The sequence below is a fragment of the Orycteropus afer genome, unplaced genomic scaffold (assembly GCF_000298275.1).
Source record: "Orycteropus afer afer isolate SDZICR_OR568_19922 unplaced genomic scaffold, OryAfe1.0 scaffold00031, whole genome shotgun sequence".
NCBI lineage: Eukaryota > Metazoa > Chordata > Mammalia > Tubulidentata > Orycteropodidae > Orycteropus > Orycteropus afer.
Window position 1 is genome coordinate 9,412,531 of NW_006921618.1, and position 22,778 is coordinate 9,435,308.

A 22,778-nucleotide genomic window follows, 5' to 3' on the forward strand; every position below is an offset into this window, starting at 1 on the left:
GGAGGGTATCATTTACAAGAGCCTCAAAAAAGTATTTGCTGTTTGCTTTAAAGTTACTCAAACAGAAGTCTGAGTAAATGTTTACGATTTCTTACAACTCTAATCAAAATACAAGCTACATCATAATACCACCTAAATATTTAACTGGCATCATCATCTATGGAAGTTACCCCATTGTCTCTTTGTTTAAAAGAAAGTTCTATAAAATTACCATTCAACACAGTTTAGATATTAAGTTGCAAAGCTATGATTTTAGTACTTAAAGAGAAAGACTACAATCAATTGTGCATCAAATATTGTGTGCCTATGTTCCTGGCATTTGCTAGGTACTGAAGATATACAGTGGAGACATCAAACAATGAAAGTTTCCTTCTCTAAGAGTTTGTATTTGGCACCTGTTGTTTTTAGGTGCCATCGAGTTGATTTTTGACTTATAACCACCCCATGTGACAGATAAGAACTGCCCCATAAAGTTTTCTAGCTTGTATCTTTATAGGAACAGATGCCAGGTCTTTCTCTCACTGAGTGGCTGGGTGGGTCCAAACCACCAACTTTTCAGTTAACAGCCAAGTGCTATTTTGGCACATAGTTCTCCCTATTTAAAGGATTAGAATAGGCTAGTTTAAAGGAATATGGACAAACATTTAGGAAGGGAGAGATGGAGGAAGAATTGCTTCTTTGTTCAAATACAGACCAATGTGTTTAATCTTTTGAGTCCACATTTTTCTCTTGTATAACCTATTCCCATCAATAATGTTTCAGAGCAAACAATGACTACCTTCTGTGCAACTTTTCAGGGGAGAAGGAGTCAGGGAATAGAGGAAGGACAACCACTGTTCAAATTTAGACATAAAAAAGAGCAGAATGAAGTAATCACTTCTCCCTAACTTTACCAAGCATCTAATACAGTGTTACTAGTAGCAGTTTTAGCAATCAATTCCAAACATCCTGCATTCCATTATAAGGTGTTCAGGTATCAACTAGACATATGACTATCCTTGCTCATGACAACAGCAAAATAGAAACAATACCCACAGCTGGAAAGGAATCAAGTATCTTCTCTATCATATAATATAAAGAAGAGTTCACAAATTGGAAGGATTTTGGCAAACAGCTGAAGAACACTTACCTCTGTTCCAATTCCAGGTTGCATACCAGAGTATACACTGTCTGGTGGAGGACCACCATATTTCCTTTGTCCTGTGGTTACATCCAGGGTATAACCAGTCCTCTCAAGCAAGGCCTAAAGATGAATTATATCCCATTATACTGGAACATTAAATCACATATACATAACCAGTATAGTATTAATCTTTTCCAAAAGGTACCCCAACATCTTAGCCTAAGTATTTTATAGTTAGATGAAAAATGTCAAGATGAACACTGGTTCCTCTCACACATGTCCCTCCCTCTTTATTTCTGGTGGCATAGTCCTAAGGCATTTGACTACTAACAGAAGGCTGGTGGTTCAAATCTACCAGCCACTCCTTGGAAGGTTGGGCAATCTACTTCCATCGTGATACTGCCTCAGAAACTCAAGGAGGGGTCGCTATGAGTCAGATCCGACTCCACGACAGTGGGTTTGGTTTTTGGTTTTGTTTTCATACATTTAAGTTATAGACAAACTTAGTTTCTCAGTACTATCACTTTTTTATCATGAGTAAACACTGACAAGGATTATTAAAAGTTCTTCACAAACTGGCCCCAAGCTACCTATTCATGTACAGATGGAGGAAGAATTGCTTCTTTGTTCAAATACAGACCAATGTGTTTAATCTTTTATCTGATTCCACATTTTTCTCTTGTATAGCCTATTCCCATCAATAATGTCTCAGAGCAAACAATGAATACCTTCTGTGCAACTTTTCTGGGGAAAAGGGGTCAGGGAATAGAGGAAGGACAACCACTGTTCAAATTTAGACTTAAAAAAGAACAGAATGAAGTAATCACTTCTCCCTAACTCTACCATGCATCTAATATGGTGTGTTACTAGTACCAGTTTTAGTAATCAGTTCCAAACATCCTGCATTCCTTTATAAGGTGTTCAGGTATCTACTAGACATATGACTATCCTTGCTCATTTTGCATCCTCCTTCCACTTCAATTCTCTGGGGCAGTTTTACTGTCCTATAAAGTTACTATGAGTTGGAAGACTCAAAAGTCAATGGGTTTGGTTTTGGTTCTACTTCAATTAGGAGCTCTGGTGGCACAATGGTTAAGCACTCAGCTGCTAACCCAAAGTTCAACAGTTCAAACCTACCAGCAGTTCCACAGGAGAAAAAACCTGGCATTCTGATCTCATAATTTACAGGCTAGAAAACCCTAAGCTGCTATAGGGTGATAGAGGGTCATTATGAGCCAGAATCAACTCAAAAGCTCACAACTACTTCAATTAAATTTCTCTTATTACTAATCCTTTTTACATACCACAGTGATTTCCACAAGTGATTATTTTCAGATAAAATGTGCTGCATCTTTCAAAAATCAGCACACACACAAAAAAACTTAATACAGCTTTCACCATTTAGTATTACTCATTCACCCATCTTTTCCTATTCTTTCTATTGTACTTGAAGTTTGATCCTTATTTCATACTCCTGCTACAAGGTTAAGTTCCTTCAGAACCAAACCATTTCTCACAGAATAGACTCAAAATATTTGCCAACAATTACCAAATGAGTGTATGTAAATTCCCCCCCCCAAAAAAAGTTTTCTGATTACAAAACTTACTCACAATCTTACATTAGGTATGATGAAGAATCATAAAAAAGATGATAATGTACTTATACTTAGGGAGTTTGTATTACAATTGAAGCCAACAGTTATATGAAAGGCTTACAGAACAGAATCTGGTAACACAAAATAAATAACTATAATCTACATAAGGAGGGGGAGAGCTCTGGTGGCGTAGTGCCTAAGGCTTTTGACTGATAACCAGAAGGCTGGCGGTTCAAATCCACTAGCCACTCCCTGGAAAGAAGGCTGGGCAATCTACTTCTGTAGTGATACCACCTCGGAAACCCAAGGAGGGGTCACTATGAGTCGGATCCGACTCCACGGCAGTGGTTGTGTTTTGTGTTACATAGGGATGGAGGTTTTTTAAACAGTTTGGGTGTTTTTGAATTGTATAATGTCCGATCAATAAGAAATTTTAGTTATCAAGTTCAACAGATTTAAAAATGCATTTGGAGAATCTTGGGATTCGACAGGAATATCTTAGGTCCCTCATTCTACTACCTTTTGACACAAAAGCAGCTCCTCCTACCTTTAAACATAGAAATATATATATGTTATATATAAAAAAAATATGTGTATTATATATTTAAAGGAGTTCTGATGATGTAGTGGTTAAGGTGGCTGCTAACCAAAAGGTCAGTGGTTCAAACCCATGAGCTGCTTTATGGAAAATGAGGCAGTCAACTTCCGTAAAGATTTACAGCCTTGGAAACCCAACGGGGGTCATTACGAGTTGTAATCTACTTGATGGCAGAGAGTTTGGTTTTATTATACATTCATGTATTATTTATAAACCTCTGGAAAAGTTGGTTGCTAGTTTTTTTTTTTTTCCTAATTAAAAACTTTAGCAATGGAACCCTTCTTTCAAATGAATTCTTACATGGAGGCCCACTACATATACTTACAAATACTAATAAATGTTAACACATTAACATATACACATAGGTATTTTACAGTTAGGCAACAGTCACAGTTAGACTGCAGTGATAGATCTTTTAATGTGGAATAGTATTTTATTTAATGTCTCCAGTGAAGTGGAAGGGGTATGCTTCAGACAGGCATTGTAACTTGTAGCATCTGCCATATTATCATACATGTAACTAGGTTATATAGAGATTCTTTGCATTTCTTTCTCTCATCTGAAAAATGGCACAACCTCATTCTTAGAAGACTTTAAAATAATCAAATATGTCAAAATTCTATAGTCTATCTACATAGATTATAGTCAGTCATCAATATTCCTTTCACAAGGGAATTAGGTTCACTTGATTCACTAAAACCCTATATTCAACTTTCAAACAGTATTATCTAATGACAGTAACAAAAGTAATAATAATGGGCTCATATTATATAGTTCTCACTGCATTCCAGGCACTATTCCAATATTTTACTTATGTTAATTAATTCAGCCCCCAAAATAACTCATGAGTTGGCACTACTATTATCCCCATTTGACAAATAAACAAGAGGACAACAAAGGTAAATGAAACCTTAAAAGAACAACAATTATAACTAATAACATTTCTTTACCAACAAAAAACAAAGTAGAAAGAAAGTGAACCAAATGCTTTTTAAAAAAGAGACATTACTGGATCATTCTAAGAAAATAGTATTTGAAACATCAATAAGATACATAGAATGAAGGAGAATTTAAATTAAGTTTCTTCATCAAACATAAATTTGAATGTTTGCCCCAAGTTTCTAATTCTTACGTACTAATTAGGAGATATTCCCCCCTTAAGTAATTTCTAAATATTAGTTAAAAAATAAACAACAAAAATCCCTTTGTGGGATTACTTGGTACAGTTTTCTAGCCATGATCTTTGTGACTCCCACCAGATGAATGGGTGGTACCATGCAATCTAATGTGGGGACTGGTTAGTTTTGTCATTCTGCCAGGCTTAAAATGAACATTCTTACAAGACAGAAAGAGGGATTTCACTGCCATCGAGAGAGGAGAACCAGAGGTAGAGTGGAACCAAGAGGCATGAGACAGAGTGGCAGGCTTGTTGGCCCAGAGTGAGAAAGCTGAGTGCCTCTGGGCAGAAGGCTTGCTGGTGGAGTGTAGTACACCTATCAGCAGAGCTAAAAGAGCTTTGTAACCCCTGCTGGAGCAGGGAAGAGGCCAGGCCAAGACCCAGATAAGCCTGCCTGAGGGCACAGCAGAGGGGAGCCTGTCCTGATCAAAGAGCTATATCCTGAGAGCATTCCTGATTTTGAATTGTAGCCTGTTACTTCCTCAGTAAACCCCATAATTGTGAGTACTGTCTTTGAGTTCTGTTTGGCCACTGCAACAAGAATTATCAAACCCAGCAGAGAAGTACTGAGTGCTCTGGGAGGGACAACTGGTGTCAGAGTTGGTAAAAAGGCTGAGGGTGGTGGCATGTGTGGCCTCAAAGGATTAAGTCCTGGGCTGCTGATGGTGATTCTGTCTCTCTCTCTCTCTTTTGAAGTCAGAGGAGGTCAGAGGAGGATGCCAGCCCCATGCCCTTTTTGGTACCCCTGAAAAGCTATGTTGTTGTTGTTATGTGCCGTGGAGTTGGACCCGACTCATAGCGACCCCTCCTTGGGTTTCTGAGGCAGTATCACTATGGAAGTAAACTGCCCAACCTTCTTTCTGAGGAGTGGCTGGTAGGTTTGAACCACTAGCCTTTTGGTTAGCAGTCAAGTGCCTTAGGCACTACACTACCAGAGTTCCTCAGAAAAGCTATAATAACTAAAAAAAAACATGAAAAGAAGTGTTCTAACTAATCATTAAATTTAATTTCATTGCAACTCTTCAAGTTTTACCTTGATCTTTGCTTCATCAGGGCCTTTTGTGGACTCTTGCACCTTGCTCCCCTGTTTCTCCCTTTGCCTGTAGGTCTTCATAACTCCACATAAAAATGCACTTTTGTTCTAGAAGAGACAAGTAATTCAATGAAAAAGAGTCACAAGTATCTTTGAAGAGTCAAATAATAATTAAATTTAGATTTCAGAAGAAAAATATTTTTAAAAAATATTTAGTCATGCATTCAACAAATATAAGCCAGAGACTTGAGTAGACTTTAGTAGTGAAAGACAGTCAAGGCCTCAGAAAGCTTACCTTCTACACTTGGAAAACAATCTTCCATTTGTTGATATTTATCTGGGTCTAGGCTATCTTAGCCAGATATTCTGAAACTATTCCTCCTACCTACATTATTGCCCTCCAAGATAAAACAGCATCAGATGAACAACCCAATATATGTAAAAGACTGAACAACTTAAGCATGTAAAAAAGCTAATAACAACAATTACTTGTAAGTGTTTTAAAATAACTTACTACCAAAAGGGGGGACAGGATAGGACTTTTACTTCATACTTGTGCTTCTGCAACTCTTTGCTAGTAGCACTTTAGGAAAAAAAAAAGCAGCAGAGGTAGCCACAAACCAAAACCCGCTTTTCCACAGGAAAAAAAACTAACAGTAAAACAATTTCAAATCATTAATTGTTCACAAACATTTCCGAGTAATGACCTTACCTGAACATGTGATAAGTCACTTTCTTTGAATTGCTGTAGTACAGACAGAGCTCCTTCTTCATTAAATTCCCTGAGAGCATCAATTGCTCTTTCATCAAGATCGACATAAGCTACCAATCCTAAAAATTAAAGTGAAAAGTAGTAACATTATTGCAACAAAAAGGGTAATCTAAATTGTCCTGTCAATGTTTAATCAAGAATTATTATATTCAATACCATCATTTACTACATTTTTATTTAACTATATGCATAAATGCAGCTATATCAGTATTATACAGGAAGACTGAGTACAAATATTAAAGTAAAATACAAAATGTGAATACCTATAAACCAGAATTTCAATTCCTATATCCCACAGAAAAATAAAATCCTAACCCCACTTCCCAATCCCCAAAAAGTATGTCTTGGAAGTTAAATCTGAAGTACACATTGTACTACAGATTGAGCCTTAACATTATGGTTTATCTTAGAGTAGTAAGAATAATCCCAAAGATCTACCTTCAAATTATGGACTATCGTAGTTCTTGCTAACTTCACGTCAAGTGCAACCAGACAAGAGGTGGGGAGGAAGGGGGGGCGGAGAACCACTTTTACTAAACAATTCTTTCCACTCTCCAGTAAACTGTCAAAGGCTTTCCCTCCTTAGCAACGAAGATAAATTGAAATGCTACTTGTTTATCTGAGCATCTACTTTGCTGCAGTCAGAATGTGGAAAGGCAAAACTTAAACTCTTCTACAAATGCAAATGCAGCTTGATGAATCAATTCTGAAAGTCATGTATTTTAAGACGTTCTTTGTTCTTCTGAGGTGACAAGGTGAGATTAAAAGATGCTGTGGCATTCACAACACTGACTGTCAAAATGGCAATCTTTTCCAAAAGCATTAAGGACTTGACTATGGACTTAAAAGTAAACTGTATAGAAAATATACACACTGCATTCTATGTATGTAGTATTTTTAACTGCACACAGAACTACTTCAGTTTAAAACATAATTGCTTAACAGTTCAACTTTGTGTTATATATACAAAGAAACAGGAATCTATTTCAGAATTGATCCAATGTAAAATGAAAATATGTGGCATATTAAATCCCCCAAGTCCATATGAACTAACAGCAAAAGTGACTACATTTTGGTAAAGCAAATAAAAAAAGAAAAGAAAAGGAAAACCACACCGTTATTCCATACAGTGAATACTTTTAAATAAATGTAATGCCACTTGCAAAGTTAATTTATATAATAAGAAAAAATGTTATGGTTTGTTTTAAGAGCTCAAAGTGAGCACACCTAGATGGAGTTTCTTTATTTATTCCACACCACCACCCAAAGCCACAACTCAGGACACCCCCATCGATCCACTGTCAATCTATACCTACACCCAAACCATCAGCCTCTTATTAATAACAAAACACTCTACAAGAGAGCATATCTAAGCAGATCACTGCCAATTCTCAAAGGCAGAATGTCACAGCAAAGTTCCTGAGGACTGATTTTCAAATGGGACCATCACCCAAGTCATTTTTAGAAGTCATTTTAGTGTCTAAAATTATCCTGAGCTTCTCAAATTTATAAAAAAAAAAATAATAATAATAATTAAGGATTTTAAAATAAAAACCTAGTATTTTGTTACTACTGTACTTAACACACATTTGAGAGATAATTCAATTCTCTCTCCGCTCCTAGAATCTGAATAAGCACACAAAACACAAAGGAAGAAAGTTTCCATCTATGGCCCCAAAGGAGGAGGACACATTTATTTATGAACAACGCTCCCTAAGGGTAAACATTTCTTTCCCTCTTTAAAACTGCAAACCACTTAAAACCAACCATATTAAGATGTTCAAATTTGCTTAAGCACCTAACCATGGGACTTCTGGATTAAGAAAAAAACAAACAAACAAAAAAAACAGCTGTTACACAACACACACTTCCAAATTAGAGATGTGGATTACTGTCTATTAGAAATTAGGCAGGCCACAAATTCTTAAGGAATCTGACATTTATTATGATTACAGGCAATACAGTCTAACTATTCCTCATATTATGTCAACTAATCAAACCTAAACTGATTTAACAATCACTTTAAGAAGCTAAAAGAGAAAAGTAAAAGCAAAATGATGGCTGATTTAGATTAAGAAAAACTGAAAAATTTGGTACTCTGAAACATACATTTTATTATCAGTGATAAATCTAAGACAAATTGATGTTCTATTCTGAAAACAACTAAGACTGCATATTCAACCCTAAAGACGTTTCAAAATAATAAGAATATCAAAATCAAACCCAGTATGCCCTCAATGAAGGGAAAGTAACAAACATTCAGCTCTACATATCAGAAACAATAAGTATTATTTAACCTTAAAAATCTATAAAATTCAAAGTGGTTTGCCCTCACTTTCATAACCAGTCAGAAACAAGAAATGCATATTATACCTGTCTGAAATATTTCATCAAGTCTTTCTGCCACCTTCTGTGGGAGGCCTGCCTCTATCAGTGTCTTGTAGTGTTCTGTGTGAGTTACACTGGAAGTATCCATTGGTTCTTCCTCTTCTTTTAACTGTACCGCATTACCATTCACCTGATTAGCCATTTTATTATGCTGCTGGAAAAAATTCAGGAGCTATATTACATTAAGCCAGAAATAACTAGTTTGTAGGACAATGCACGATTTATCTAAACTAATTTGTATACATGCTGCTAATAACCTCTATCAAAATAATATTTTGTGATGTATCTAGCCTAAATTTCCAAGAATAATCCTGTGAAACCATAGAAAATGTACATAGAAGCATTACATCTTTAAGAAACTTCATGTACACTTGGTTAAATAAAAGCTTAGATTTACTGACAGGATCGCTGATTAACAAAAGCAGCTGTTGTGTCCTGGTGAGCGAATCAACAAGTCACCAAAAACCCTAAAAGTCCCTCAAGCTCTCAATTCTTGAAACAGTTTTTAAAAGTTTGGTTTACAAACAAAATGAATACCCACAGACCACTTAATCGAAGTTTAAGGACTTTCAGATTTTCCTAGCTCTGCTTTAAAGCCAGTAATTGCCCTGTTATTGCTAGTCCAACATGGTGATGGTTTGGGTTTTCTCCACCTCACTTAAAACACAGCTTGAGTTAATTTTTGTCCTAAAATTAATTTGCTATTCCCATTCACAGATTTAAAAGAAAAAATGACCAAGATTAAAAGCTAAACAATTGTTTTAAGTCCACATAAAATAAAAAGTGAGCTATGGTTGAGGTTACTTTTTTTTTTTTAAAGTACATGTTGAATTTTTCATTCAGTAAAACAAAACTGCAAAATATATTGAAGAATGGACAACTGACTTCTTTTAAATAGTTTTAACAAATATTGCCTAATTAGGATAAACTTAGGTCACATCCCTCATGTTAACCATACCAAAAATGTTGCATGTCAGCTGTTAAAGTAACGCTAAAATGAATCAATTCCCTGAAGAGAAAGCTAAACTAATAAAACCATACAAGGCCAGTCTCTACACTGCCTCAGAAGACGGGAAATTAAAGAGCATTTGTCTGTGGTGAAATTATAATTTGATGAAGATAATAGGCAGAATAAAAGACACTGCAACACAAAATGGACATGAAGGCGGATCTCAGGAAGAAGCCTACTTTTCTTAATGAAACTCAAGATAGCTAGTCAGCTTAAAAGAAACACAAAGCGCTAAGACACGTAAGATAACCACACGTCCAGATTGCTTATCAAACACTGTGCAAATGCTCCAGTGCGATTTTCTGACTTAAAATAACTTCTTTTCATTTCAAAGTCCACTGATACTTAGTTGAAGTTAATAGAAGGAGAAAGACCAAGAGTGAGAGGAGGTAATAGAAAAGAAGTGGAAAGAAAACCCAAGAAAGGTTAACTCTAGACAAGAGATAACAGTATCATGATTTCTCATGTTAGCCCACTTATGTCTACACAGACACAGATGTTTTGGTTAAATTGAATGGATAAATGTTTCTCAAGGCAAACCTCAAATTTTGATGAACTAGCAAAAACAAAAATATTAAAAACTAAACACTTTTGATTAAAAAACTGCTTATTGCTTATCGTGTAAGATGAACACATTACTAATTAATACAAAGATGCATTCTAAAGTCCAAAATCTCATTGTGAAAATATTGTGTTTTCCCATGCTCCCCACTCCCAAATACAACCATAAGAGCATTAGAACTCAAAAGTTCTCAGTTATCACAAGACCCTTCTAGCATTGCATCTGGGAATACTATTAGTCGTAGAAAGGAAGCAAATTTTTAACAGAAAAAGTTCAATGAACATCTGTTGAGGTGGTATTGTTTTAAAAGTATGTGTAAAGCAAAAAAGACAACTGTGTATTAAGCACAAGGCAGAAATATTTATGTCTACTATTTAATTGCAAAAGCTCTACAAGTTGATACTGAAGCTCGTTCAAATAATTTTCAAAAAGTTTATGAAGTTTAACCAAAAACACTATAGTTAGATTCCAGAAAATCAAACCTTTCAAATCAAGGAAAAATTTCTTCACAAGTCAAATATAAAGCGCTCATTTAAAAAGACTTTCATATCGTATGAGAGACCATTTAAAACTCGTGTCAATTCAACACAATGGCACACAGCCAAACCATATTTCTGGATGCAGCAAATATACTAATATGACCGTATTCACTGGATCTAAATATTGTTACAAAAAGTAGAAAGTAAAATAAGATTTAAAAAGGGCTACTAGGAGATTTGGGAAGTCAGCCCTAGCCCCTCCCTAACTTTTTCTGAACATTCTGCGCAAATTCTTCACATTAAGAGACGAACTTTAAAGAACCAGCGAAATGGAAACTAACGGTTATCTCATGGCTTAGGAGTGTCAAGCCCTTGTCCTACGACTGACTCCTAAGAACATAAATTCAGCCTCTTGAGAATAGCAAAAGTCTCAAACAGGTAGAGAGGACTGAACCTTTCAAGAACCTTTTAGCTTCAATTTTCAAGTTTTGGTAACACGGTTACTACCGTCTAACAAAAAGAATCGCCCTTATTTAGTGAGCCTGTGACAGTCTTAGAATTATATATCTTAGGCGCCGCTTGTAGCCTAAGTTTCACGGCCCCTAATAGTCATTTTTTCCTTCAAATCTCAGCTCACAGCATGCAGGATGAGGGAGGAGAGACAGGCTTCCCACACAGATCGGCCTTTCAGTTTCAGCTCACACAAAAGTTTTCTCCTCGCTCAGGTAACCTCGCGATTTGCATCCCGCCCGCTGCCCACCTCACCCCTTCATGCCCGTCGGGAGTATCAACACAGTACACTTGCGGCTGGGTTGCCTGAAACAGGAGCAAAGCGGATCTGGCGGGCAGAAGAGATGTGACCGCGGACGCCTCGGGCCCTTCGCGGGACCCAGCCGCATGGAGCAGCGGACAGAGGCGGGAAAAGCGCGGCCGACTCGACAGGCCGCACGGATAGCGCCCGGCGAGTCTGACCGTGGGACGGGGGTTGGAAGAGGGTAAGTGAAGTCAAGAAGGCGCCTCAGCGGGGCTAGGCCCAAAGCAGCGCGGCCGGACGAGGCCGAAGCCGCCCCCAGCCCATCCCCACCCCCACCCCGGGGCCTCGGAGCGAAAACGAAACTGGGGACATGGCGCCAAGCCCTGGCTGGGCCGAGTCGGGTCGGATCGGGGCTCCCGGCCCCTCCCCCCACAAGCCAGCGCGAGACTCACCAGGGTAGAGCAGGGGCCGGCGGCCAGGCCCGTAAGAATCAGCGCGAGGCGCTTTCAAAACGACTAGAAATGGCGCGCGCGCCACCCCCTCCCCCCCTCATGGACAGAGACGCGATCCCAGCAGCACGCGGGGTTTCCCGGAACTGCTTCCAGGGACTCCTAGCTGCCGGGCAATCACATCGCGAGACGGCCTGAAAGGCAGCTCAGGCAACCAATAACTTCCAGAAGAAGCGGACCTAGCCGAATGATTCGAGAACCAATCAGTAAAGCCGCCGGCTAAGCCAATGAAGGTACTCAGCGCTGCTGGCTAGGGCGCCTCCGGGGCGGGGGCAGGCACACAAAGGGGTCTATGGTGTAAGCCCCTGGTGGCGGCAAGGCTGCGGGGCAACAGGCCGCGGGTGGCAATGGCTCCTCCCTCCTCGTCTGCGGCCAAAGAGAAGCGGAGAACCTACGCCTCGAGTCGCGTGGCCCCCCAAAACCCCGCCTCCTACAGACCGCGCCGGCATTGCTTCTCTTTGGCCCTCCCGCATTTCCGCCGGTGTCGCATAGCTCCCTAATCTTTCTTATCGCGGCTGCTGGCGTTATTCCCAGTTGTGCCCATCGCCATGCATGCGGACCTCTGTCTAGGTCATCTTTTTGGGACTACGTATAACACGATTTAAGAGTGATTTGGCTTGTCGTCGTTTTGCTACAGAATTTTGTATAGAATATCATCCCCTATGACGATTAGAAAACTGCCTCTTTGCCTTCTTGGTTCCTTTTCCCACATCACTGGCGGCACCTCAGAATCTGGGGGAAATTGCTAAAGGTATGACTTAATGTTAAGCACAAATGACAGCAGAGGCATTTTTTCCACGGGGTCTGGAGCTAATTAATACCCATAAAGTAGGGCAGATGTGGTAGCTCCGGTGGCATAGTGCCCCTAAGGCATTTGCTAACCAGAATGCTGCTGGTTCAAACCCACCAGCCACTCCTCAGAAGGAGGATTGGGCAATCTGCTTCCGTAGTGATACTGCCTGGGAAACTCAAAGCGGGGTCGCTATGAGTCGGATCTGATTCCACTGGCAGTGCATATGGTTTTGTAGTTTCTATGGCAGATATTGGGCAATCTACTTCCGTATAGTGATGATGATGTTGTTGTTATGTGCCGTGGAGTCGGCCCCGACTCATAGCGACCCCTCCTTGGGTTTCCGAGGCAGTATCACTACGGAAGTAGGATTGCCCAACCTTCCTTCCGAGGAGTGGCTGGTGGGTTTGAACCGCCAGCCGTCTGGTTAGCAGTCAAGTGTCTTAGCCACTATGCTACCAGAGCTCCCCGTATAGTGAGACCACCTTGGAAACCCAGGAAGGGTGGCTATTAGTCTGGTCCCACTGGACGGCACATAACGGCAACAACAAATGGCAGATACACCCATCTACGGAGTCGAAAGAGCCGTTTCAAAGGAGAGTTACTCCCGATATTCCTAAACCTTGTTTTTTCACCCTCCACCCCTACCATTTGGTTCTTGCCCTCGCCTTAGTCTAAACCTGTCTTTCCACAGAAACCCAACAAACTCACTTCTGTAGAGTCATTCACTTCCTTGCCTATCTCAACTTCTCACTCAGTTTAGGGAGTAGAGGAGATCAACAGTGGCCTACAGGATTGCCTGATACATTAGAGGTTCATTTAAATTTCCCAGAACCTATAACCTATCAAAAATTACTGAAAACCTAGTACGTGCACAGTACCAAGCTAAATACTGTGGTTTCTGTGTTATGGGGCATAAAACGTATACAAATGTTGGCATCCTGAAAAATATATATATAAAAAGACAAATTTAGGAGGTGTCTTGGAAGTGCATGTTTGTAAAAGTAAGAGACTCATTTTATTACCAGTTGCCCTCCAATCGATTCCCACTCAGAGCAACCTATAGGACAGAGAATTGATCCATAGGGTTTCCAAGACTGTCATCTCTAGGGAAGCAGATTGTCACATCTTTCTGCCCTGGAACAGCTGGTAAGTTCAAACTGCCAACCTTTAAGTTAGCAGGTGAGTACTTAACACTGTGACATCTGGGTGCCCTTAAACTTTATTAGCATCACAGTAACCTGTCTCTGGCTCAAGGGTTCTTTTTTTATTATTGTGATTTGGGTGAAAGTTTACAGAGCAAATTAATTTTCCATACAGCAGTTCATACACATTTTGTTTCATGACATTGACTGCAATTCCCCACAGTGTAACAGTTCTCTTCCCACTTCCTACCCATACTTACCTCTTCCTTATGTCCTTCCTTCCCATGCACTCGTGCCCACCCCCAGCTGCCTCCCTGTCCAAACACTGCCCTTCTGTTCTTCCAGATTGATGGACTGATGGCTCCAAGGAGTGTATCTACCTGATGTAAATTTTCACCCCATAGGCCTATGGTTTGGCTGAAAGCCATGGGAGTGAGTTCAGTTCCAGACCTGAATGGAAACTAGGGGCCAAAGTCTTGGGGGTTTCACCAGGCTCTATCACACCAGTAAACCTCGTCTTTTTTTTTTTTTTTTTATGATTTTGAGTTTTGTTCCACATTGTTCTCCCACTCTATCCAGGATCCCCTGCATTGATCCATTTCTGAATGGTTGATGGTGGCTGGGCACCATCTACTTTTTCTGGTCTCATGGTCATATAGGCTGAGGATCACATGGTCTGCTAGTCCTCAAGGGTAATTTTTGTTAAGAGTTGTTGCTAATTGTCCACAAGTTGATTCAGACTTGTAGGTGACCCCATGCATTAGAGTAACACATAAAAACCTCCATAGAAGTTTTTTTGGCAACAGGCTGCCCTAAGTCAGAATCAACTGGAAGGCAACTAACAATCTTAACAAAAGCAAACTGCCTGACCTTTTCTTCTGCAGTACTGCTGGGTGGGTTCAAACCACCAACTTTTAGGTTAGCAGTCTAGCGCAAACCATTTGAGCCATGTAGGGACCTTTATATTAAGAGTCCAAAACCAAAACCAAACTCACTGCCAAAGAGTCAATTCTTTTATCAACCCTACAGGACAGACGAACTGCCCCAGAGGGTTTCCAAGGCTATAAATCTTTATAGAACCAGACTGCCTCATCTTTCTCCTGTGGAGCATCTGGTGGGTTTGAACTGCTGACCTTTGGTTAGCAGCCATATGCTTTAAACACTGCACCACTGTTGTTAGGTACCATCAAGTTGGTTTTGAGTCATAGCAACCTCAAGCTCAACAGAACAAAAAACTGCCAAGTCCCACACCATCCTCACGATCCTCGCTGTGCTTGAGCCCATTGTTGCAGCCACTGTCAATCCATCTTGTTGAAGGTCTTCCTCTTTCTCGTTGACCCTCTACTTGACTAACCACAATATTCTTCTGCAGGGTCTAGACCCACCTGGTAACATGTCCAAAATAAAGGTACACTTATTTGAATCTTGTATTTGGCTGATTTGATTCATAGTGAACCAATGTAAGAGTAGAACTGCCCATAGGATTTTCTTGGTTGTAATCTTTACAGAAGCAGATCACCATGTCTCCCACAAAGCCCCAGGGTGAGTCTGAATTGTCAGCCTTTTAGTTAGCAGTCCAGCACCTAGCCATTGCACTGCCAGGGTTCCTTGATAAATAAGGCAGAAAATACTATTTAGGGTCCAAAGCAAACCATGATATAAGCTAAAAAGGATGTTTTCCTCATGTGGTTGCAAAATGGCCTCATAATGCAGTCCGAAACAGTGCTGAGAACCGGTATCCTAGAACAAAACTGTGGCCCCACAAGGTCTCAACTTTGAAGAACAACAGTCCTTTAGTTCAGTTTGTTAGAAAAGAAAATGTCTTATCAAGATTATACCTATATGGACTTCATAATACTACTTAACATTTGTTATCTTGCTTAATCCTCACAAGAAGCCATGAGGTAAGTACCAAAAGGTATCATTTTCCTTTTGCAAATAAAGAAGCCTAATTCACAGGTAATAAGAAGGCAGAGCTGGTACTCCAACTCAGGTCCACCTACAAATTCCACTCTCTTAACCACTATGCTACACAGCCTAAACAGAGGAATCAACTCCCATCCCTGCCCTGCTCCCCTCCCCCAGCTCCAAGGGGAGGGGGACCCACTGCCATCAAGTTGATAGTAATTCATAGCGACCCTATAGGACAGAGTAGAACTGTCCCACAGGGTTTCTAAGGCTGTAAATCTTTACGGAAGCAGACTGCTTCATCTTTTTCCTGAAGAGTGGCTGGTGGGCTCAAACCATTGACCTTTTGATTAGTGGCTTAATGCCTTAGTGACCAAAACTCCTGAACCAAAACCAGTAAAGTTAAATTTCCCTCTTTATAAGCTTCCATATTCCCAAACCTGATGCTGGCAGTCTCTCTCTGATTTTGAATTTTTTTTTTTTGTCCTTAATTTACTTTTTCATGAGTCCTCTGTTCTCCTGTTGTCACGGGAATGAAGAAAAAGTGTGTGTGGGGGGGAAGATAGCAAAGTGAGCTCTCCTTTCCAACCATACATTCCCAGAATCAACCTAAATAAAGCAAGAATAAATTTTTTTGTAGGTCCAGTTAGAATCGCTAAATCCAAATGAAGAGTGAATGAAGACTTGGTATTGTGGAAGAATTTAACACACTGCTCTTCCACTTGGCAACAGCGGAATTCCCTGGTGACTTAATAATAGGACTTTGATGTATCCACCTCCTGACACTGAATTCTGCAGTGGCTGCCACCTAAATCCCAGAAGTCAGTTTCTAGGAAGCTTCTGCAAGTAACACTTCACCCATTGATTTTCAAATTATTTTAAGGCGTCCCTATATCCAGAAATCTTTTATGGAAGTGTTACTCTAAGCGTTTAACTAAAATACAGAAGAATGCTAAGTGTTATTACCCATATTCAGGTACACATGTTAAATATAAAGTTCCACAAATAAAATTCAACCAGGGATATGTATCCTGCTCCCAACATCAGTATGGTGCCATGCAGCAATAACAGCATTAGGGTTTTTGTTTTGAAAATGTTAATGGTTATAAATGGTCTATATGTATATAACTAAGGAGCTCTGGTAGCACAATGCTTAAGGCATCTGACTGCTAACGATAAGGTTGGTGGTTCAAACCCACTGGACACTCCATGGAAGCAGGACTAAGCAATCTAGTTCCATAAAGATTTACCACCTCGGAAACCCAATGGGGATCAGTATGAGTCGAACTGACTTGATGGCAGTGGTTATGTATAATTTCTCATTGCTCTTATACCAATACATATTAGGCTCTGTAGTTGCTATTAATAACAATAAAATCAAATTTTATACTTACGTAGAGCTTTTCTATTTGCAGAGTTTTCAAATACAGTATCTTAGTAAACAACTTTACTGGATCTGGACACCTTGAAATATGCCACATCCTTGGCCCTGACTCTTCTCCCCTGGTTCTCCTCTGGGTTCTGTAATACTTCTTTGTAAGTCCTCTCCTCTGCCCATCTGTTAACTATTGGTGTCTCAGGATTCCATCCTTGGCACTGTTCTCACACTATCGGGATTATCTTATTCACTTGCATGGTTTCCACTGCTACCATCTCTATATTAAAAAAAAAAAAAAAAATCACTGCTGTTGAGTCAATTGCAACTCATAGCGACCCCTCCTTGGGGTTTCCGAGGTGGTATCACTATGAAAGTAGATTGCCCAATATTCCTTCCAAGGAGTGGCTGGTGGGTTTGAACCTCCAGCCTTCTGGTTAGCAGTCAGATGCCTTAGGCACTAGGCCACCAGAGCTCCCATCTATATATAGTAGTGATTCCAATTTCTCGTATCTCTAGCCCTTCTTTGGCCCAGGGCTTTAGATGCATATTTCCAACTGCCTGCTGGGTAGATGAATGTATACTAGCATGGAACAGATTCCTCAAACTCAACCATTAGTTTCTAGAGGTGATTTTCATCTCCCACTACTTGTCCTCTTCCTCACTGAGCTCCAGCTACTGATGGTCATCCTACAACACACTAGTTGCTGCCCCAGGTACCTAGAATGCTTTCCTCCAGGTACCTTCATGACTTAATCCCTCATTTTATTCAAGCCTCTGCTCAAATGGCACTTCTTTAGAGAGGCTTCTCCTGACCATCCTCCCTAAAATAGCAGTCCCCCTTATTCTCCTTACCTTGCCTTATTTTCCTTTACTTTACTGTTGTTGCCAACTGATATTATAGGTCTTTGTTCATTGTCCATCCTTCTCTCTCTCACAAGGATATGAATTCAACAAAGGCAAACTGGTGCTCAAAAATTTTTTGTTAAATGATTAATCTGTAATTTTTATCCCTACCCCAGTCTCCTCCTTTTTGTGTGTTCTAGTTCAATTCATAGCATACTTGTCCATCCACCAAATCACTCACCTTAGAAATCTGGATTCCATATATTCTGGCTCCTTATCATGAGTCATTCATGGAAATGTTTGATATCGCTAGAGCGAGAGTACAAAATGGTGGCCCCTGGCCTGAGGCCTGCCCTCTTCTTTTCCTATTCTGGCTTTGTGTCATTCCAGGAGAGCTGGCACAGACCCACATGTGTGGCCACCTAACCTGTACATCTTAGCTTTGTTTATACCCTCCCCCAAGCTAAGGCTTAAGAGTACAGGCAGGCAGTTTGGTCTTCCCTCAAGATAAGGAATCTGGGGGAAAGGCCTGGAAGTGGGCTGTTCGGGCAAAGAATTTTACAGTCCTGGACACTTGGAATGTATAATGTAGGAGGAGTGTGGGCTCTGGGTGGACCCATCTCCTGGGGCCCATGGGGAATGGCATAGCTTGAAGAGCTCAAGGCTCTCTAAAGATCAGAGCCCATGGAGACAGTCCTGTTGCTCTAGTCTAATGGCAGTACTACCTGGGATAAAGCCTAAACTCCAATAAAGGGTAGATACAACCAAACAAAAGTGAAATCCAGAAAGCATGCTTCTTCCTTCCCTTGTTTAGAAATTAAAGATTTAAGTTTTACACTTCAAGAGCTATCAATGTGGAGATTAAGACACCTTGCATATACATCTGCTCCTCACTTATCAACTATCTCGCTATCTAACAAGTCACATTTATGACAATAGTAAAAAAAAAAAAATCTACTATCCAATTATTTTGCACTTTAACAACATACATCTGGCAGTAACAACCACCAAGGTGAGAAGCAAGAGTAACACTGGCTGTGATGGTTAAGGTTATTACATGTCAACTTGTCTAGGCCATGATTCTTAGTGGTTTGGCAACTATGTAATGATGAAACTTGGCAGTTATGCGTCATGTAGCCATACTCCATTTTTGTACAACACTGATTTTCACATAATGACCTGGTATTAGGTACCTAACCAGGTTGGTAAGTGAGGAGTAAATATTTCTATGATGAATAAAATACTAGTATTAATACCTATTTTTGAGACTCAGCCACTCCAGAAGAGAAAGATGTGGCAGTCTTCTTCCGTAAAGATGACCGCCTTGGAAACCCAATGGGGCAGTTCTACTCTGTCCTGTAGGGTCACACGTGTTGAATCAACTCAATGGGAATGAGTTTGGTTTTGGTTTTTATGTGTAGAGCTGAGATAGATAGGAGTCTTAGATGACCTAAAGTGAGTAAGATACACTTCTCATTTGTAAAATAGAAACAATAATTTACCTACTCCTTGAGGACTGATATGAGGAGTAAAGATGGCACTATTTGTAAGTTTTAAAAGACTGCCAAGAGCAGTCCATAAGTGCTGAGAATTACTGTTGTTTTAAAACCTTATAATTCAATGAAGTAATGCTTAAATCTAACTATAATAAAATATGACGATGTACAAATGCTATAATAAAAATAAAAATATAGGAAATGGTTAATTTTGTCTCTGGAAATCAGGACATCTCAGAGGAGTTAATGGGGCTTAAGATTACTGTTTAGACAAAGCATAACAACAGCGGGAAATGCATTACATGAGGAGGGAAAAAGTATGCTTACAAGTATTGGAAAGTTACATTGCATGGTGACATGAAGGGAATTTGGATAATCTAGTGTTGGCAAACTCTGAAAGGAGGGCCACAGTGGGAGAAGATATGCCTGACAGAGTGGATAAAGCAATACTATGAATGAGTTTAGTCTTTATCCTTCAAGCAATTTAGAAATTGTCAAGGGTTTAAAACAATTTGTCATACCCTCAAATATCTATTTCATAAAATATAATTTGTGGGGCATCACATTAAAGAGATAGGGTAATAAACTAAAAACAGGGAGACTAGTAGAGTATTATATTCTCAAAAAGAGATGACTAAGGCCTGAAATGGACAGAAGTAAAGTGAACAGAGAAGACAGATTTTGATGACATCTTCTAGACACAATCAAGTAGAATTAACAAGACTTGGTAATTGATTGACTATAGGGGAAATGGAGTCCATGTCCAACTGTTTCAAGCCTGTGTGACTTGAATGGCTATGTTGTTTAGAGAGACAGAAGACATGTGATAAATAGTTTTAGCAGTGAAGAAAACAAGTTCAGTGTTGGGATGTCAGATTGGAAGTACTCGTAATATAGTCAGGGAGGTATTTTCATTAAGCACTTTGAAGAACTGTCAGATTGTGATAAAACTTCTCAGGAAATCTACTGAACAGAACTAATATTAAGGTACATGTATTTCAAAGCTTATCTTTGAAATCCTGGTAATTGCAAAATAAAACTTTGTAACAGGCTGTTTTCTCTAAAACATGTGGACTTTGGTACCAACCTTACAGTGGCACTATTTCACAGGTATTGCAATTTTGAAGGTTGCAAATCAAAAAAAGTTGGCATGGAAATGGAAATACAGGTAATTCAAGAAATGCTAGAAAATTATGGAAAGTGCCATTTAAATGAAAAACTGCTAGTAGAATGTAAAATATACTAAGCAGTAAAATTATCAAAACTCCATCAAATATACCCCAACTGTATCATGTAATAATTCTAAAGAGAGAATATATTTTCTTTTGCCAAAAATATTACAAAAAATACTGTAATTTGCAAGGGATAAGCCACAATGTTGAGGGCTGCTCTTCCCTTTAAGGGGTGTGTGAGTGGCAGAGCCACTACAAAGATTATGTGGTTATGCTGAGGCCTGGACAATCAGCCATCAAGGCAAAAGAGCAATAACAAGTGTTCCTGATATTTTTATCCTGGAATATTCTCTTTCTCCTTCAAAGTCCAGGGCTGAACCATCACTCCCAATGCCTTTTCCATTTCTAGCATCATAAATCCTTTTTTCAGAAGTGAACATAGATAAAGCTGTAAATTTCTCTTAATTCCCAATGGTGGTCATGTGAAAAAAGAGATTCCTTCTTGAAGAAGGTTAGCATATTTGAAATCTTTTCCCTTGGTCAATCTATGACCAGCCCAAATACTGAATTTCCAGAATTGAAAAAAAAAAAAAAAAATCACTTCTAATAAGACTTAAAGAAATAGACTAATAGGGATTTCTGCAATTTTAATGTCTGTTAATGTTTAAATATTTCATGCTTATAATTATTAATCAATTATCTTAGTATGTCCTAAAACTTGCTATAATGCCGAAGAGCAATAAATCAAAATTATCAATCAAATGAATGAAACGTTTCCAACCTAAGTGAGTGACATCTGAAAAGTAAGCTAAAGATACAACTGTTTCTTCACCAACTTTAACTTTGTGCCATGCTCCATCTGGAACATAAATATTATTAACCTTACGCATATCAATGATCCTAGATATTTGATATGTTTACTTTGAGAGAGATACTGATACATAAATCAATTTTTATATATGGGGAAAAAACCTGTGGGTAAAGATTCTATCAAAAAACTAGATTTTATCAAAATTTAAAACTTTGGTTCTTTGACAGATACTGTTAAAAGGAACAAAAAGACAAGTCAGACTGGGAAAAATATTTATAAATCATGTATGTGATAAAGTACTAGTATCCAAAACATTTAAAGAACTCTCAAAACTCAATAAAAATAACATAAAAGATCCAAAACTTTCATTAGATTCTCATAGGAATCTAGGCCCTCTCCAAAATATTAAGAACCATTGGACTATGTGCTAGGCTTGGAGAATTCAACCAAAAAAACAAAAACAAAAAACCAAACTGACTGCCCTCGAGTAGGCTCCAACTCAGAGTGACCCCTCCTTAAGTTTCCGAGGCAGTATCTCTACAGAAATAGATTGCCCAACCTTCCTTCTGAGGAGTGGCTGGTAGGTTTGAACTGCCAGCCTTCTGGTTAGCAGTCAGATGCCTTAGGCACTACACCACCAGAGCTCAGATGAACCAAATGCCAAACCTAGAGCCAAGCTCCCTGCTTTATATCTTCAAAGTTACCATGGAAAGAGCTACTCCTAGATTACCTTCCAAAGATAATGATTCATCATTAAGTCCAACAGCAGCCAGGGACAGGTCTGTACTGCAGCTTTACCTGAGAGGGGTCTTAGATGTGTCAGAATGCCATCTGGCAGCCTTCTTCCTCTTGCATATGGCTCAACCAGATGTGCTAATGAGAGAATTCCTACGGTTCTTTCATGAGAGGCTGTGGTGATGAATCTGAAATAAAATCAGCAGCCCTGCTGAAGGAAATGAAGTTCATAGGTATCTTCTTTTCATTTATTCAAGAAGTTTATTTATTGTCTACCTACTCCAGGTTAAAGATTCACTAGGGGCTAAAGATAAAATCGTGAGCAAGACACAGTGACTTCTTAAAGGATGTTAAAGTTTAGTGGAGGAAACTGAAAAGTAAACAGGCAAACAAAACAGGGATAACTGCTTTGATTGGGATACTCAGGAAACATAGAAAATGAACACCTGATACTGTCTTATGGGGTCAGGAAAGGTTTCTTTAAAAAAAAAAAAAAGTTAA

At 39.2% G+C, this 22,778-nt stretch overlaps 1 protein-coding gene across 1 annotated transcript in view; it reads right to left on the minus strand.

Annotated features, from left to right (window-relative positions):
- The window catches only part of HNRNPR (heterogeneous nuclear ribonucleoprotein R), a 36,821-nt gene extending 27,993 nt beyond the window's left edge, over window positions 1-8,828 (minus strand). Inside the window, exons 1-4 of the mRNA XM_007935697.2 lie at window positions 8,672-8,828; window positions 6,239-6,357; window positions 5,527-5,634; window positions 1,130-1,243 (exon numbers count right to left, since the gene is read on the minus strand). Coding sequence (XP_007933888.1) covers window positions 1,130-1,243; window positions 5,527-5,634; window positions 6,239-6,357; window positions 8,672-8,828 — 498 coding nt within the window. The remainder of the gene's footprint in view (window positions 1-1,129; window positions 1,244-5,526; window positions 5,635-6,238; window positions 6,358-8,671) is intronic.
- Between the last annotated feature and the right edge of the window lie 13,950 nt (window positions 8,829-22,778).